The sequence below is a fragment of the Oryzias melastigma genome, linkage group LG13 (genome assembly GCF_002922805.2).
Source record: "Oryzias melastigma strain HK-1 linkage group LG13, ASM292280v2, whole genome shotgun sequence".
Lineage (NCBI taxonomy): Eukaryota > Metazoa > Chordata > Actinopteri > Beloniformes > Adrianichthyidae > Oryzias > Oryzias melastigma.
Genome location: NC_050524.1, coordinates 16,672,742 through 16,691,665, shown reverse-complemented (window position 1 = coordinate 16,691,665; position 18,924 = coordinate 16,672,742). Strand labels below are relative to the sequence as shown.

General features: G+C 38.7%; 2 protein-coding genes across 3 annotated transcripts in view; both read right to left on the bottom strand.

Annotated features, from left to right (window-relative positions):
* Positions 1–1,001: 1,001 nt before the first annotated feature.
* mlf1 (myeloid leukemia factor 1) lies at positions 1,002–6,625 on the bottom strand. Its single transcript, XM_024277218.1, has 7 exons — positions 6,390–6,625; positions 5,279–5,444; positions 1,952–2,035; positions 1,733–1,861; positions 1,392–1,551; positions 1,169–1,307; positions 1,002–1,073 (listed from the first exon to the last, which is right to left on the bottom strand). The coding sequence occupies exons 1-7, from the start codon at positions 6,434–6,436 to the stop codon at positions 1,007–1,009; spliced, it is 792 nt and encodes a 263-aa protein (XP_024132986.1). The 5' UTR covers positions 6,437–6,625; the 3' UTR covers positions 1,002–1,006.
* Positions 6,626–7,006: 381 nt separating this feature from the next.
* The window catches only part of rsrc1 (arginine/serine-rich coiled-coil 1), a 124,060-nt gene continuing 112,142 nt past the window's right edge, over positions 7,007–18,924 (bottom strand). For both annotated transcript variants that reach the window (XM_024277214.2, XM_024277215.2), the window contains exons 8-10: positions 12,354–12,460; positions 9,184–9,291; positions 7,007–7,594 (exon numbers count right to left, since the gene is read on the bottom strand). In XM_024277214.2, the coding sequence (XP_024132982.1) occupies positions 7,502–7,594; positions 9,184–9,291; positions 12,354–12,460 (308 nt within the window). In that variant the 3' untranslated portion in view covers positions 7,007–7,501. The remainder of the gene's footprint in view (positions 7,595–9,183; positions 9,292–12,353; positions 12,461–18,924) is intronic.

Here is an 18,924-nt window from a genome sequence, read left to right as displayed (position 1 = left end):
AATTATTCTGCATGGGTTCAGAACTTTTACACAGATATTTAGTTTTAAAACTTGAAGAAAGATTTAACTGAGATGGTTTGAAGTTGCAACATCACATTTACATAATCAATTTGTGCTGTTTTCCCCAAGTAGAATAAATAAACACACACTTATACAACTAAGAAATATTTATATTTATAGTAGGTTGAACATTTGAACTAATACATGTGAGGAGGCTGCAGCTGTGTAACATCTCAGACTACACTGAGCGACTGACAAGTGCTCACTTCCAAAAATATCACCAAAGGTCCCAGAAGGTTCATCACACCACAACCTCTTCCAAGCATTTTGAAGGAACATTTTTATAAAACTAGGGCTAGCAACTGTTAAGGTCTGAGTCCAAGTTCAATGGAAAATGTCATTTTTTTCTTTTAAAAATAATTTTTATTGTCAGACAAAAACCCATGCTGAGTCTGTGCTTCATAACAGATTTCATCAGAGGGAAAAACAGTAAAAATATAAAAATGAATGCATTAAATGTTTTGATTCAAACAATAATTCAGCTGTATAACTAAAACCTTTATGGAAAAAAAAAAAACTTAACAGCAGTTTCTAACAATTGGGAGACGTATCTTACATAATGTTTATATGAATAGTAATAACCCCTTTTCTGACTGAGAAATAATGAACAAAATCTATAGCTACGTTTGAATTTTCTGATGCAAAAGCACATTAGTCAGGTTTGATTGAATAGCTTAAAACTAATAACACAAAAGTAAAACATTTCTAAAACAGCATTTCTCTATTGTTTAGTTTACTTTCTGTTTTATAATAGTCTATTCATCGTTCTTCCTAACAATTCAAACAGTAAAGTGTCTTGTAAGAGGATCTTTGCTAACATTTAAAAACATCTACAACAATCTGACTGTTAGAACATCAACAGCGGCGTGTGCAAAATGTGTGAGGGAAGCAGTGAGATTCCTGAAACACTTATCAGCAGAGAAACGAAACAAACCACAGGATACTTTTAGGGATTTGTCTTTACTGAACCTTGGGCTTTGTCTCTACTCCCAGATGTCTGTCTTTGTTGGTCTCTGCAAGAAACACCAAACAAGTTAAATAAAATCATATTGCAGGAATCCATAAGGTAACAGACACTATGCTTTGCAGGGTACTAGTGCATGCAAACCTTTTGCCGTGGTCAGGAGCAGGAAGCGCTGCCCGGATAGCAGTACGGGGTTGAGGTTCCCTTAAACTTTGCCGGGGGCGTGATGGCTTAAACTTGGACAACTCTTGCTGCCACTCCTCATCAAAACACTGCGCTTCAGCTGCAGGTTGGGATTAAAAACATGTAAGGCACAAAAGCTTACTTTACAGCAGAGCAGTTTTCATAGTCTAGAGCTTTGACGTACACTCATCCAGGTTCTGAAAGTCTTGGTTGAACTCCTTCTGCCCTGTTTTCTTGTTATACTTCTTCTCAACGACATGTGCTCTGTCTTGGATGTAGTGACCGATACTCATCTGCTCCAGTCCACTGTCAGAATCTTTCAGTGCCCGGCGAGTCTCCTTGATCTAAGAAAAAAAACCTGGTTGAACAATTCAGATAGAACCCTGTTTGTTCACAAGATAACAACTGTCAATGTTTCTACTAATAACAAAATGTCAGTCGATGCTACCAATGAGCAAAGCAAAGTTTTCCTTTTTTTTTTTTTTTAAATCACAAATTGTGTCCATATCCTCTTAGGGCACTTACTCCTCCAGGGGCTTGGCGTGTTGAGGAGGTGGCCTGAAAGACCTTTGGAGGCTCATCACCCACTTTTGAGTATGTCATAACTGATGAGGAGCTGAACGAGTGGGTGTTTGAATCTGTGGACTGGTTGTCCTGAAAAACATGTTGAACATAGTTTATGCAGCAACTCAGTTTAAATAAAAAAATATATAAACAGCCATCATAGAGTATCAGTCAACATACGAAGTTCCTGTGCATTCCCTCCATCGTGTTCCTTATGTTGGTCATCATGTTGTCAAACATCCCAAAAGGATTCCTCATCAGATCCTGGAGCCATAGGAAGAGAACACAGATTTTTTTAACTAATAACATCCAGGAAAACTCAAGATAAACTCCCGATAGTGACTTCTGTCTGAAGATTCTTCCTACATAGAATTTAAGTGACAAAATTATTTTAGTTCTGCCTTTTAAGAAACACTTCTTAAGTAATATTTTTTGTCACTTGTGGCAGTTAGGTGTATCCGTTCACTTTGAAGTATTAAGCTTCAATAAAAAGTTTGTTACAAATGAATAATACATTTCTAAACAATGTCAGTAATTTTTGATGAATGAATAATAATGACGTCAAATGCACAAATAAAAGTCAAAATTTGCTGATCTGTAAGCAGTTAGACATGCTTTAAATTGCTTAAAAATATTCTGGACCAACCTCATTACCAGGGCAGACTAGGATTTTGCTGATGTTTTGCAGAAACAGTAATTTTCTAATTAACTACCTATTCTACAACATACTACAGGAGAGTTGGTACAATGCTGCTCAAGTCTGACATCCCATGTGATAGAATGAGGAAACATTGTCTACTTTTTTTATTTTATTGACATTTATTTAAGCTGGAAGTCTCACTGAGATTAAGAAATCCCTTTTACAAGGAAGTCCTGGCCAAGAAGTGACAAAACACATTAATTACAGTTAGAAAATAAAAACAACATTTCATTTACAAACAAAATATGAGTTTGCAGTCCTTCTGTAGACATAGATCACTGCTAGGCTGCAGAGCGGATGTAGAGAAAACACTGCTGCTGTAGGTTGAGTTGTTTAATTATCTACAAATAATAGTCTACAGACTCAATTATAGACTTATGCATGTTCTTAGCATGATACGTGTAAATGAACGGGCTAAACTGACTGCATTACCAATACTGCCCAAGGGTAGTGAACTTCATCTTTCATTTATGCAGGTTTCTTAAGGGGTGTTGTCTCTAAGTTTCAAATTTGATGTTCATTGGTTTTGAAGCCCTGAACGTAGCTAAAAGCAGCCCCCCTTTGACAGAGTGCTGTTCAAGGCCACACGGTTTCTGGGGTTACGAGCAAAGATAAATGGGGTGCACGTATGGAGGGGGAGGAGTCCCGGGAGAGCAGCCTGAATGTGTGCTCTCTGAGCTACAGGCCACAGGTGTTTGGAACCTCATGGGCCTGGAGAAGCATCTCGACTGCTATCACTAAGTGTGCACTAGCACTTTCTTTGGGGGTTGATGTCCAGAGTTATTGTGTGTAATCAGTCGAGTGTTGAGTGACCTGTGTTCCATGTGTAATTGGGTCGCATGGCCAGAGATTAGTACGGGTTTTAACGCTGAAACTGAGCTCGGTTCTAGGAAAGCTAAAGTGGGTAGGTTGAGGTTCGGGCGGGGAGGGGGTGGGGTGAAGAACCCAAGGCTGCTCTCTCAGCTCTTTTAAAGGTCAAGCAGATGTGAATCGCTCCTGACCACAACGGTATCTATGCACCAATAAACACCCGTTATAGTTCTGCAAACATTATATTTAGGTCAGGCTAAGAGGAGAGGAGAAGCTAGAGGTGGAAAATAGGGAGTGCAGACCTGCTGTTCTACATTACACATTATTTCAGGCCATCTGGCAGACTGAAATGTACAAATGTAAGTGGTACAAACAGTATATAGAAGACTTGTCCAATAATATGGGTTTCAAAGCAGTGCTGGAAATGAAAAAAAAAAAATTAAACCAAATTGAAATCATTTTCAACACAAAATAAGCAATGTGAGGAAGTTTGTTTCATAAACTACAAATCTTAAATTTCTTTACGAATAACTTTTAAAAGCATGATCAAAACCTGCTACTAAACAGAACGTTTAAATTAAGCAGCCGTATGAATTCATGCTTTGAAAAGTAACTAAATCTAAGCAGCTGGCGCTGGTTTAAGGGAGGGAAATGTGAGAAGGCAGCAGAAGTGGAAGGCAGGCGTATTTTCCCACTGGGAAGCTCACGGTAAGTAAGCTCATGTAAGAAGTACAGCCTCTCACCATCATATAGCAAATAAGTGTGTATGTGTCTTCAAACCGTGTCTGTAAACATGTTTTAATGCTGTGTGTTTGAATGTATCTCTGTGTGCACATTTGTGTCTGTGATATAGGAGAGCAGCTTGAGAGCGAGCTGTCTGTCATCAAGCTGCTAATGTGCCCGTGATGCCAAGTTCTGTGGAAGCAGATGGACAAAAAGAGCAACAAGGAGGAAAGCAAGAGGGCTCATGACATCTGAATGTCCAGCACACGCTGTGTGGAAGCCAAACACAGCTGAACGACTAGACTCAACTTCCCCTGATTCTCAGAAAACACCAGAAAGTCACAATGAAGACTTTTTTTTTTTGCTTAGGATTCCATGGACTGATCATAAGTTTCCATCCTTATTCAAATAATCTTTGTCATAATTCATAAACATACCACACAAAGTATGTACAAAAACATCCCAATGCTACTCCTTATTGACATTAAAATAAACTTTTGGAGTGTATTTTCATGTCATCTACTGTCACGGAGGTCAAGTTCTTTGAGCTTTTCTAGCTAATGAATTCTAACGATGAGAAAGCAGACTGGTGATGTCTGAGGCAACACTTCTGATGCAAGTCATCATCAAGGAATCTCTTGCAATCTCTAGGGTCCCTGGACTAAAGCAGGTGATGTTTGATATAGCAGCAAGTAAGAACATTATTTTCAGATTGAACTTGTAGGTGGTGCTAAGCAGAACGAAAACTTTAGTCTTGCTACAACTTGGTATCAAAATGTACCGGAACACATAAGAGTCCCAAACTTCCCCAACCACTTACTGCAACCCCTCGCCATCATTGATGGGAAAAGCAACAAGGCACCCATGACCAAAGTGAGTAATATTAAAGACGGAGCTATTTCCAGCTGAGCAGAGCTCTCAGGGGGTTTTATTGCTGCGAGAGCCAAAGAAGTCTGTGTGGGTATTTGCAAGAAAACAGTGTCAGTGGAACAATGGTCTATAAATAGGTCTTTGAAGGGTTAGATCCAGTCCAGTGAGGCCAACATGGTTGCCCTTCCAAAAAGTTAGAACTCAGGAGTTTAACGGCCACTGGCCTGCTTCCAGCATGATCTTAGTAAGTGCTTCCAGCCAGCACTACACCTATAAGGTTATGTTAGCCCCATAAGTTCTCAAGTCCTAATATTCGAGTTAGCCAAAGAGGTTACAAGTGAGTTTTAAAGCTGCCAATAAACCCTAAACTTTTCTCAATTTTTTTTTTTCATTCATGTTCTCACCCTGTGGTCATTTCTCAGGGCCAGGGAGGACGATGTGAAAGGATCTGCCACATGTCGTCCTCGGTTCCCCCCATCCGTAACACTGGGCATTAAAGAAGCACCGAATGGCTCAGAAAAGCTGCGCATCATGCGGTGGACATGCTCCCTGTGAGCGTGAAAAGGGTCTCTGTGGGACAAGAAAACACATATTTTAAAAACAAACAAGCAGGGAAGTTGATGGTGGTGTGTGTATTTTCATTTCTTCTAGCAGCATAGAAAAAAAATAATTTATAGATCAGGGGCGGGGCTAAAAGTGGGAGAGTGGCAAATGAGAACAGAAGGGTGGATGGCCATTACAAATTAAAGGATCAAAAATAAGTGTTTCCAACATTTATAATATTGTTTTAATGTAATTTTAAAATATAGATTTTGTTATTTTTGCTCATAGAACCTTGTATTGATAATTTATTTGTCAATATAGATACCTATCGTGACTCAAAAATTGGGGGGCAAGTGTGGGCCCCCCGTAGCTCCGCCCCTGTCTGAGATAAATCCAACACACTAGTACAGGAGCCTCTGTCCTAAAATAATTTCAGCTACTTGACTTCGAAGTTGGGTCAAGTGCGGCTAACGCGGTGACCCATGTCAGTGACTGAAGGACAGACACGTTTAAATACAAACAGGTCAAGAGGAAATGACCGGTTATTTAGCGTCTTTATTTTGGACGCTTTTTTACTGTAAAATAATAAAGTATAGAAGCTACAAGGCAACAATTCCATTTAAATAAGCTGTGTAGTTTACCTAAAATATAGCAAAACAAACGATAACATTAACTTTATTGATATTTGTAATAAAACGAGTGACTTAATTGTCTGTTAAGGCTTATAATTTGATTATAGACCCCATACTTAATGTAAATAGCGAGCATATACGTTAAATAAGTCTTTTTTATTGAACACTTAATGAAGTACAATACAACTTTGAATTAGTCGTTTTAGCTAGAATGCAGTTTGCTTAACTGTGATTAATTGCTAGCAAAACAATTAAATAATGAAGTTGTGTTTATAACAAATCAAACACACAGCAAAAAAACAAAATTATGTAAACATTTTAAAAGGGCTCTGTTACTTACGAGAAAAACGGGTCGTCTTCAAAGTCCCTCAGCATGGTGTTGAACATTTTCTTTAACTTTCGAAGATTCAAACGGAGAAAGTTTAGAGAAAATAGTCCCGTCTGCGCGCGCGCCCGTTGCCTCTCTGCGGCTGAATACCTATGAGAACCTACTCGCTCTGAGCTCTGGCGCAGGCCACGTGACAGGATTCCAGCTATCGCATTGGCTCATGCAGGAAGTTCCAACCGGGTCTCACTTACTCGCTTGATGTTGTCAAAACGCTGCCATGACAACGGAACTCGAGAAAATTCTTGAAAATGCAGCTTTTTCTTATCTAACTAGAGCACCTCCGCACGAGGGAAGTTATCTAAATTATCCCCACGACGTCAATTTAACTACATTTATTTGCATTCAATGTGTTTTTGTTTGTAATGTGTGTTTTTACTTGGACTTTTAAGTCTGTTGTTCTTATAATTTTGATATGTATATTTATTGTATCTTTTACCTATAAACTTCATTTTGCTTTCATAGTCTGGTTTTTTAAACATTGAGTCCACACTAAAGTTATTATATCCAAAAATGACCAGATTATTTGTTCTTGACATGATTAATATAATTAAAAGAGAAAACATTCAATAATTTATTTTGACGTTTATTTTTAGCTTCATTTGCTATACAGAACATCTACTTGTAGGTAAAATGTAGTAAAAAAAAAACACCCCCATAAACAAGTATTCAAGCAGTGAAAGCATAAAAGATGTGTCTGTTCAAGTCTTTGTACCTTCTTAATTATAACTCTATTACGGCACTGACTATTTGAAGAGTTGAAAAGTGTGATCCAAGTCGGTATAGATTTACAGTGTGGCAGTTCCACAAGTAGACTTGAGAGTTAGCTCACTGCCAAGAATCTATCTTTACTTAAACAGAAACACAACACGGAGAAAACATCAGCACGAGGCATTTATCCTTTACATAACAGCCAAGTAATGAAGACATATATAGAACAACAGCTCATTCTTTTTGTTTATTTGAGTAAAAGAAGGCATATCAGGACTGAAAATTTGTTCTCAAAGATCATAGATCACAGAAATGAGTGGAAACAAAAACACAGGATGCTACAGAAAACATTGTCTTCAAGTAACGGGGCTTCCCATCAGCCTCTCTTGTCGCAGTGAGACCAGCCTGTTCATCCAAAGCTCCTCCGCCTGCTCCTTGTCCATAAACAGCTGCAGGACAGAAAGCAGAAAAACATAAACAAAATCAAAGTACTCATATTTGAAGAATATGGAGTCATACTTTGGTGAACATATTAGAGGAAAACGTAAAACAATTTTATTTTGTATGTGAAGGCAAAAGGTTTTACTGGGTGTTTTAAATTTCACTCTCAATCAAAGTTATTATGTATAAACATTCCAAAAACATATTTAGTGACGCATATTTACAGCCTGTGCAGATGTGTGTATGTGTCAGTTTAAACAAGCCCAAAGTCAGTGCGTATTGAGTGTGCACGTGTGTGTTCAGGCTGATCTCCTCATCATCTCACGCTCTGACAGAAACAAATGGGTTTTGATCCCATGCAAGTTTATGACACAGTTATCAGTATTTCTCCCTGACATCCACGTGACCTCGGTGTAGTTGCTGGCACAGAGACAACGTTATAACGTATTGAGGTCTTTTCACGGGTCTTTCTGGTCATATCTGCTCAGTTCCAATTTCCAATGAGAAATTTCAGCGTATAACTCATAATCGGAGCCTCGTGTGGGCTTTATTTATTGTGGAGCATTGGAAGCAGAGGTGATATTGATTGTAAAGGGGCTATAAAACGGCTGCTGCAAGTGTCTGATGAATGAAGGCATCTGTTTATTAGGGAGTAACATAAATGACTGAGAAGTAAAGCACTAAGGCGGAGGGGAGGTTTTTTCCCATACTCGTTGCATGTATTTATTCGAGGATGAGGAACAATGTTGACATGCTGGCAGTGTGTATATACTGTACATCGATGTGTTGATAAGACTGGCATTATGCAGATGGCTGGCCCCCCGCCTCGAGCGTGTCAATCTTTCATTTCCAACCTGAGCTGCCTTACAGCTGCAGTGCATGTTATCTGCGTGTAAGATTCGACACCAGTAGGGTTCTGTCTGTCGGCTCTGTGCGAGTGTCATGGTGCTAATGAGGCTGTGTGTGTGGGATGACAGTATCTGAGCTGGGCTAATGGGACTCATCTGTTCTAATGGGATGTGGAGCTGAAGCTGGAGCTGGGGCCAGGGCCCGCCTGGGGCATATTGCAACCATACATCAGCCTGTCTGAGAGTCTTTGCCTGTGTGTGTTGGGCTGGGGGGCATTGTGCTTGTATGTGAGTGGGTTATCTGCATACATCAGGGCATAACTTAGTTTTCCCAGTGGAGATAGATGAGTGCGAAGCCCCGGGGAGTGTTATTGGAGTTTAAAGTTTTCCTCCTCGTTTTTCATGATTGGTTTGCAGTCAGAGGAAGAGGTGATGTTAGAAGGCTATAAACTGCTATACTGCAATGTCGTGTACAATTTGATGCACTGACTTCGTACACTTCGCAATGAAGTGAATATTGTGGCAGTCTGGATATCAGGATTTGCGGTTATAAAAGAAAAAAAAAAGTTTACCAACTTTGTCTATGAATGTGTAAACTCTAACAAATAAAAGGACAAGAAATGAGATCGACTTATCTAAACTTGCCAATTAAGCATTTATTGGTTCCAAGGCTTTAAAGAGAACTCTAGAAAGCTGGTTGATGTCTTGGGGTGACACAAAAGAAGAGAGTTTGTCTGCAGAGAACTTACGCTGGGATGGGCAAGCGTGTCATTGTCGTTGTAGATTATAGATGTAGGTAAAGAGATGTCGTGAGAATATGCTCTCTCCAACTCCAATTTGACCTCAGCTGGCTCGGTCTGTGATTCCAAATACACACAAAACAACAAATCTGTGACTTTTCATCTGAAAATAATCTTTGAATCTAAAACAAATGTTCTAAAAGCTGAAACTGAGCATTGAATAGATATAGCTATTAAAAAAAACTATTAAATAGGACAGAATTAACAAATGCAGTATTGTACAATAGAAATAAAATATGTGCATGGAAAGCTACTTAATATGTAGTTTGAACACACTTTAATAAAAGTAAAAGTAATCTAAAAACGATTCTGGATTATAATTCTGGGTTTAATTTAAGCACATTTCTTAAAAAAACGATCATAAAAGCACAAGATGTTGAATTTTGACACAAATAAAATAAATAATATATATATTGTCATCTGATATTTGTCCAGCAGATGGCAGTGATAGAGCAGCCTACTAGGTAAAGAAAAAATGACAAATAACCAGTTTGAATACATAGGTTCACCTATTATTTATGATTATCAGAGCTGTAGTAGCTGTGGAATATTAAAGTATTCAGAGCCTTTTAAAAGCATTAGCAACAGTTTGTTGGAATTACTTGCAAACAGAGAGAGATATAAACTAATTGAAAGTAAATTGGAATTTTAATAGAATTTTAAATACAAATGTTTCCATTTATCAGTTTTTTTTTTGGTGTTTTGTTCCACACACTCAAAAAAAACAAATTTTATTTCATATAAGTGCAACACTGTCATTTGGGCTATACTGCTGATGACAAGATGTTAGAAAACTTTGTTAGAAACATAAATACTATATGCACCCTATAAGTAGATCTGAATAAAGACAGAAAGTAAATAAAAAAAGAACTTTTAAGTAGATTTTGTTTACAAAGATCGATGAAGGTGTTAAAGTTTTGAATTTTACATCTAAAAGGGGCAATTTTATGACTTTTTGAAAAAAAAAATGCTTTAAACTGTCATAAGCGCCATATTTTAATAAAAGGCCTGTTTTGTTTTTTTGTTCATACTAAAGAAGAAATATCAAAATAACGTCTGTGGAGACTGTGTATGTTAACGAATCTTAACAGCAGCTTTAGAGCAAATGTTTACCAAGCTGCAAGTAGCTTTTTGAGGTTTATTTGGCACCATACTGAAAGTGAGAAGGATGTGAAACATACACACCAAGAAAGATGATGTTGAGCCAAATATCAGACAGTAAAAATACTCATTATATGTCTGTGGACCGATATGCTGAATATCCATTTTTAATGAATGCAGCCGGCTTGAAAGGAAACATTTGTTTTTTTAGTTTCTTAAATATATTCAGAAAGTTTCCCTCGGCTGTCAAATGATAATCATTTATAGTTACCATTCATTAGTTAAAAAAGACATACATTAACATCGGTCTAAAAATACTAAACGGCTTTTTGGCTACAATTTTCTAGACACTTTTATCCACACTGACTTACAAGTAAGGAGAAGCTTGTAGGATACAGTATGTTGTTTAAATTGGATGTTGGATAAATAAAATTTGTGGATGAAACCAACATCCTTCCTAATAAGTCATGGACACTAGCTCTCTTCTGTGACCCTCTAACCTCAAAATATATGTCCATGCTTGCAAAGACATCATTTTAGCCAGTTTATTTCATTTGCTTTTTGGCAATAACTTTCAACACGTTCAGAATGTAATAAAGTACCGGTACAAACAATTATATAGTATGTAAAACATATTTGTTGTTTTTTCTTACTGTAGGCAAACGTACACGGTCCATCAACTAAACATTTTCTTCTTTTATTTTATAAAATAACTACACCTACGGTTAATTTTTGTAGAAAAATATAAATTCAATAAAAAAGAAAATAAATAAAATGGAAGAAAAATACATTATAATAAGTTGATTACTTTTCTGAATGTTAAAACTGAGTAATTTATGATTGTTCTTCACATTAAATGAGCATTTAGGGCAAAATTATCTTAACATTTATTTTTACTCAATATAAAAAAAAGGTAGAGAACTTTCTTGTGAATAAACATTATCTGCTACCACAATATGAGTTGACCAAAGAACCATCCTGCAATAATAACCACATGGAATTTCAGTATTCTGAAAAATAGATATTTATTAGAGGTGTAGAAAAATCGATTCAGCGATATATTACAATATTTCGATTGGTGATATTTGTATTGATTTAAAATGCTGACAAGACAATATTGTTTATAATTGTCCTTGACCGTATGACTATTGTTTTCTACCTAAACCCCTGAATCACACGTCTAAGCACTGTTAAAAAGCTACATTTAACAATGTTGGAAATAAAGATAATGTTGACGGTTCCCTTTAAAAACAAATATTTATTAATTTACCACAAGAAAAGCACTAAATGGGTAAACGCAACATGTATATGAGATACAGTTGCAGTGTTTAATGTTGCGATCATTAAATAAAATGAATTTCACCATTTTATTACAATTAAAGACATTATTATTCAGGTAGAGTTTTTTTCCCCAAGTCATACTCTTAAAAAATTGTAAAATTGGGATATATTGCGATACATGTTGTATCGTGATACACGTATCTGGATATGTATTAGGATTTTACACACTAATATTTATATCAAGATCTGGATTTGGCTTAATCCAGCAAAATCTGAAGCTACTCGAGTCTTAAATCTTTGTCAAACTTATCGGGAGGTGAAGTAGAAGTCTGTTGCCATCGAACACTCTCCCCCCCATTTTTCCTTTAAGGCAGACATGAGCCCCAACAAATCTAATTCCTGTTTCTTCAGAGACTGAAGCATTTCCATAATGACCCCAGCATTTTGTCTGCATCTGCACAACCGGAGGGGGTAGAACGCCACAGAGGCGGGACACGGGGAAAAGCCCGCTGCAGCTTTTGTGTGGGTGCTGCTGCTTCAGAGGTGGCGAACGTGGAGGAGGAGGAGGGTGGGGTAGGGTGTCTGAACAAATGGTGCTGAATGGGAGTGCTTGATTTGGTCTGGGCCGTCTCTGGACAGACGGCGCAGCATTGCAGAAAAGGGGGAGAAATCCAATAAGAGACAGAGTAAAAAGCTACAGAGTGAAGGTTTGTGAGAGACAGAGAGACAGAACGCACCTTTACGACGTCCCGGGATGATTTGAAAGCCTGAGGAACAAAAGAATCACTCTCGATGGCCTCGATGTCCTTTATCCTTCTCACTTGCTCCTCCAGAGAAGTTCCCTCTGAAACACATGTTCCACAGAGGAAAAAAAAAGCCATAAACAAAAGCACACACATCCAGAAAGACTCCGCTATCCCTTGTCATGGTCTGAAAGGCACCTGATTTCATCTGGGTTGGGAGCTCTCTCCTGTATAATGCTATTTGACACATACAAGATGAGATATGATAGTCTCCTATTTTAATCTTGGCCTCAGAGAAAAAGCTCTCCTGCTTGGCCAAGGACATGGCATTCTTACAAAAGGCAAAGGAGAAAAAAAAACATACTAACAAGGTAATAGCCAGACAGTGAATTACACTCAGATAATGGCATTGTAAAATAATCAAAATATGAACACAAACTCACTGCAGTGGAATTTCATTACAGAGACTAAATGTGATTAAGTTTCATACAGTGTTCATGTATCAGAGAGTATTCCACTCCAGCTTGTCCAATCTTCCCAAAAAGAGACACTAAGGGTTTCCAAGAAATCACTCCTGGATATAAACACATCAGGATTCTGCATATCAGATAACAAATCATTTTCAAGAATTCAAGAGCAGCCTTTGTCGCGTGGGTAGGCAAAAAATAGGTACGCCAGGAAAGTTAGCGACAGGAAGAGAGAAAAAAAAAAGTCTGAATGCTCCCATTATTCTCTAGCTGTCAATCTCTCCACTGATCAGTCAATATTCATCCTTCTCGTTCCCATCCATCCGTCCTCTCCTGCACTCTCCCATCTTTCTATCTGTCAATCCGGCAGACATCCGTGTTTCTCTGCTGCACTGATGTAGGCTGTCATGAAAACACATACATGGAGAGGAACACGTGCTGCCAGACATGCAAAATGCCAGCTTTCACGATGTTGGACAAAGCTGGAAACACGCATCCAGTTGGGATAATAGCAATTAATAGCAGCTATAGAAAGCTTTGCCGCAACTCGCCCTCATACAGCCTTGGTGTCAAATGAATAAATCATATTTGTTTCCGCTTTCACAGCAAAAATGTCACATGCGATCAAAGGCATTACAGTTCATAATAGCACTTCAACAAACCCGCTTTTGATTTTAGTGCGGCGCAGGACCAGACGACTGAGTGACGAGAAAAATTACGCCTTCCTTATCTGACAGATGATCAGCTTGTCAGAAGACGTGAGCAGAGACCGATTGCCCAGCAGCTCCAAAAATAGCCATTACCTTGACTGGGCCGCTTGATGAAGTCTGAACACTGGCCCAATATCCTCCTGTAGACTGTGGCCTGTCCTTCACATCGCTATCTCTATACTGTGTGGATGTGTTGGGTACGTGTGTCTCTGGAAGAGACTGATTTAACATTGTGGCCCTTTTAATTAGTCCACTAAACTTTATTTATTTTTTCCCCCCAATTACTCCTTCTTTGCTGTCCTTTGAACATGAACTCCCTACATAAACAGTTGGCATGCGAGCCACACATCCACCCCGTTATCTCGCAGCATCTCCATGGCGAGCCTGTGTGCCATGCAGGGATCCATTAAGGCCTCAGACTTTTTGACAAACACATTATTGGTAGATAAAATGACTTCCATATGCTGTTTGTCAGATGTCAGCGGGAAAAGATATGTATTTCATGAGAAAATCAAAAATAATGGACTTTGAGTGCTGGCCCGGCGAGCTCCGAGGCGGCCGAAAATCAATACTCTCGCTGGGTGAGCGCACTCCGCCGCTCGGAGAGGTCAAAGTTGATATTTAATATTGACACATTATCTGGCAAATTAATTTAACAGGTCGACTCGATTGTCACCGCATTAGGAATGCTTATCTTTCAGAGAGAGACGATAAGTGAAAGCTGAGAAAGATATCAGAAAACAAATGTTAATAAAACGTACAGAATGCTTTGAATCAAGTTATTTTGTTATCTCTCTATCCTGAAAGTGTCCTCATTATAAGGAAGTGGAAAGAATGTAGGCTAATAATCCTTTATCTCCTTTATTCAGATCTGAATAGTGACCAAGCAGGGTGTGACAATGTGTGTTTGCGTGATTAAATCAATGCATGTCTGTGCTCTGGTACAAAGACGGACTCAGAAAACTCGCTTGCCCTCTCATTACCGAAATTAGTTGGATAGACAGCCGTGCTGATGAGCGCCTCAAGATCAATAGGCTATTGTTTTCTCTTAATAGCTGTTTGTCCACTTCATTGATTAAGACCCAAAGATGAGGAGAGAAAATCAAAGCAGCCGATGGAAAAGGATTTCGGCTCGTCTCTTTAGCCGTGGAGACAGCACGGTCACGCAGCAACTGCACGTCCAGGCCAGAAGAGGGTGCTGTTCCACAACACATGGCCACTTGTGTGTTCAGCCTGTGGGCCGTGGCTGTGATGCCCTTGTAAGACTTGTCTCTGGCCTACAGTTCGTCAATCAAGATCAGCGGAGCTGCATGAGTTGTGGCCGCTGAGTAATTTCAGTAATTGACTGCAGCGGCGCGCCGACTAAATTTGCGCAGCACTTGTTGTTTTAATCAAGAGAATCTAAATATAAACACGCATGGGGTGTTGTTGAGCTTTGCCTAAAATGTTTTTTATAGTTATTTGGCAAAAGCCTTTAGTGAATGTCATGAAACGATTAGACTACAACAACATGAATAAATAAATAAATAAATGCATCCATGTACACCACATTGATTTGTGGTTTCAAAGCAGAAAAATGCTTTTTAAAAATTGTCCAATTCAATTATTTAAAATAAAAAAAAAATCAATTCAAAAAAGGGTTTTAGAGTAACTGAAAAAAATGCTAATTTACTAATCAAACTGTAAATGTAATCAATCCCACTCCTTCAAATAAGTGAGAATAAACATATAGATTTTTACATCCATGGATGTATTAAAACCCTCTAAACAACATTTAGTATTTTTAATAAATTAAAAGCTTAAGTTATTTTTTATGTTTTAAGTCATATAACTTCATGTTATCCCTTTCCACAAAACTGAGCATCTTTAGTTTTTGCTTTAGCAAGAATTGAATTTATAGAAAATGTTTTTAGACACCACTCCGGATCTATACACAAACTGAGGACTGCTCTACCTTTGAGCCTTTTTAGGGTGTATGCTGTGCCCTTCAGGGATACGAGAGAAGCTACACTTGCCACAGAAGTATGGGAAAAGCAAAAGCCTTTATGTCACGCAGCAAAAAAATAAAAAAATAAAAAAATAAAAAAAGAAAAAGTTGCCAGATTTGTAAATATGAAACTAAAAAAATGCAGTAAAAGTCTGGTAAATATAGAGGCAAAGTTGCAAAACTGTGTACATCCCAAACCTTACTTTCTTCCTTCAGCATCCATCGGTTTCCAGGTTTCAGTAATGCCTCCACCTCTCCCTGCTCTGTGGTAAAGATGTGTAATTCAATGCTCAATTTAGGCTTGTCTCAGTGGAGATTTTTTTGCCTGCTAATTGATAGAAATTAAGCCATTAATCAAGCCACTGGCCATCATTCAACCCAGAGAAGATGAATACAAACTTTCATAATAACCACCTTTCCCATTTTAGCCCTCATTAGCATTAATTTTTAATGTAATTATGCTATTCTTTTACACTGAGCTCATAAATTACGGCTCTTTTGTTGTTGGCTGGCCTTGTAAAATCCAAAGTAATGCTTTGTAGTCTGATCTTTAAGGCAATTACTGGCTTCTTCACTCTTTTATCTCCCCGCATTTCCAATAACCTGCTCTCTAATGATTTATCTCCGCTGCCCTGTCCTCCACCATCCACGCTCCCTCTCTCTCCATCTGCTTCAGCGGCCAACGGCTCCGCTGCCAGCCTCCACCTTCAGCTTCCTGCGCGTATCCCACAATCCCTTCCTTACAGCAGCACCTGATTTGTTTGGGAAACTCACATCACATGCACGGAGGCTATCGCAGGCTCACCAGTCCATTCATTAAGTGTGAATGTGCTGACTTTCTATCTTTCTTTTCATTTTCATCTTCGTTAGCTGTGGTGACAATACCAGGGGAATGTCCGCTTAAGAGGCTCCTTCTCTCGTTCTTGGCTGATCTCTTGTAGGCCTTACCTGAAGGCTGGATGGTGTTGTTTTTGTAACCTCTGAGCTGAAGAAAACCACACAGACACACACATGCCCACACTCACAGAGCTTGGCATCAAAAAGCAGAGTTAAGCTTAGCATGGCTGTGTGCTGAGGGCGATAGTGGGTCTGGCCCTGTTCTTAGCTGGCCCGATCAAAGACCTCGCAGGATGACTCTCCAGGCCCAAACAACAGGCTGCTGTAATGAATGACTGGAGACTGGACACAGAAAATAATTTTTAAAAAATAGGTTACTTATTAAAATCCCTCTAATGAGGTTTCGTTATCAGCTCCAAATGACCGTCTGCAGGACACTGTGCGGCTGGGAAGACGATTGGTGTTTGTTTGGAGAGCATAAACGTTGCCACTAATGAGATTTTTGTTAGCATATCAGAAAACTTTAAGCAGGCATCGCCTCAGACCACAAACTGACAGTCGGACCTTCAGGTTCACGCAGAGATATACAGCCAACTTCTGCTGTTCAAGAGGTGTTCGGTGCGGGCCCTGCTTGAATAATGCTTTTAGACTGTATTGATTAGGAAGTGCTGACAGGTTCTGATGTTAGCCCTGGAAATGTATCAAGTGGCTAATGAGAAGCTATTAGGCTCATTGATTTGCTGATTTCAATTGATAGCTAGCAGGGCAAAGCTGCATGTCAATATTTGAGAAGTTTTAGACTTGAAAAAAAAGAAAGTAAAAGTAAGGACATACATAAAAAAATGAGGAGAAAAAAAGAAAAAAAATGCAAATTTGTCAAAGAGTAAATATCAAATTAATGACAGGAAACCATTGACTGAATAATCACTGGGAATATCAACCCTTACCCTCTTGTGTTCCAAACAGGAAGTATTAGTACTGGTTCCAAGAAGTTCAAAATCCAATTGACTCCCATTCAAAAATAAACAGCTATTATTCAGTCACTCTATTTGTCAGAATAACCATCTGATACCTTCTTCTTCTTAGCATCTTCTTTCTAATCCTAATTTGTTTTTAAAGATATATTTGATTTGTTTGATTGACAGCTTTTCCTGAGCCGCTTTCAGTGGAAGGGGTGTGGACTTCCAACAAGCTCACTCATGATTGGCTACAGTAATCCCTCTAAAGACGCGACTCACGCCGACTCGGACCAATCACTGTTGACGGGTTTCAAAATGGCGGCAGACGATCAGGAAATAAGGCAGAAGGCTCTGGCCCGGTTTCGCAAAGGCCGGAGGTAATGCATTTTCTATGGGTGATGTCAACACCTTGATATGTCCAGTGAAACAATATATGTCAATGGAAGAAACACAAGCAAAATCAGATTTTTATCGTCTCCATTGCCTTAATTGATACAGAGAAGGCTAATATTTGAGAATATGATCATTTCATTTACATTGAAGAAAATGGAATTTAATTTGTAAACAATAATCAAAACTTTGATGAAGCCAACTCTTTCAATTGCAAAACAAAGCAAAAGCAGATCAAACTGAAAACTTGAAATCCATTAACCCTTATCTTTCAGAGCCATGTAGAGCAGCTGAAAATACAAGTGTCAAGTGCTAAGAGTCACAGGTAATAAAAGAGATTAAAAGATGATGACTTCAGAGACTGGTTTAACACATGCAAGAGAACATGCTGCTTAAAGGCTTTATAGATAGGGTTAAATTAATTAAATTTGAACAAATATTTATATAAATCATATGTATTTTAAGTAAAGCTAAAGCACCAGATTGATCCAGAGAAGGACCGAAGCTGCGAATTCTAACACAATCGTTAACCATGCAAGGCAACAAACCCCAAACCGTGTTGTCGCTGCAATGACAAGGTGTGACGCTGCCATACTGAATCCCGTGGAGGTCCAGGGGTCAATGGGTCACACAAAATGAAGGAAAATCTGAACAGGCTGAGCCAGATGGCCCAAGCGTGTCCCGTAGGAGCCTGCGTATGAGCATGCCTGCATGTGTTTGTGAGCGGCAATATGAGCAGAGACATGTCCAATGACAGACAGGTGGCTAAGCTAGTACAAAGCATGTTCCCATGGGACCCCCCCCCACCTCCCCAAAACACATAATATACAAAGTGACTCCTATATCTGACTTCCTCCAAAAAGTGTGATGTTATTGGCGAGAAAGTTACACCAGTGAGCAGCACAATATGCATGCCTTGTCACTTATAGGATCACTCAAATGGATTTTAGAATGAACGTATGATCAGAATAAAAGCCTAAAATGTAGCTTTTCTATGTGATTTGTCCTATATGAATATATATATGATATCTGTTTGGTGTTAGGAAATGAGGAGCAGCTGGTGAATGAGTGTTTTTCAAAGCCACTTTTGTCTCCTACTGATAGTGATCTCCCACTCACCAGTCAATAAAGGTCTGAATGATGAATTAAAGGCCCAAACAACTTGCTAATGACAGGATGACACGGCAGCCACGCGCCATGATCCGCTATCTTCAC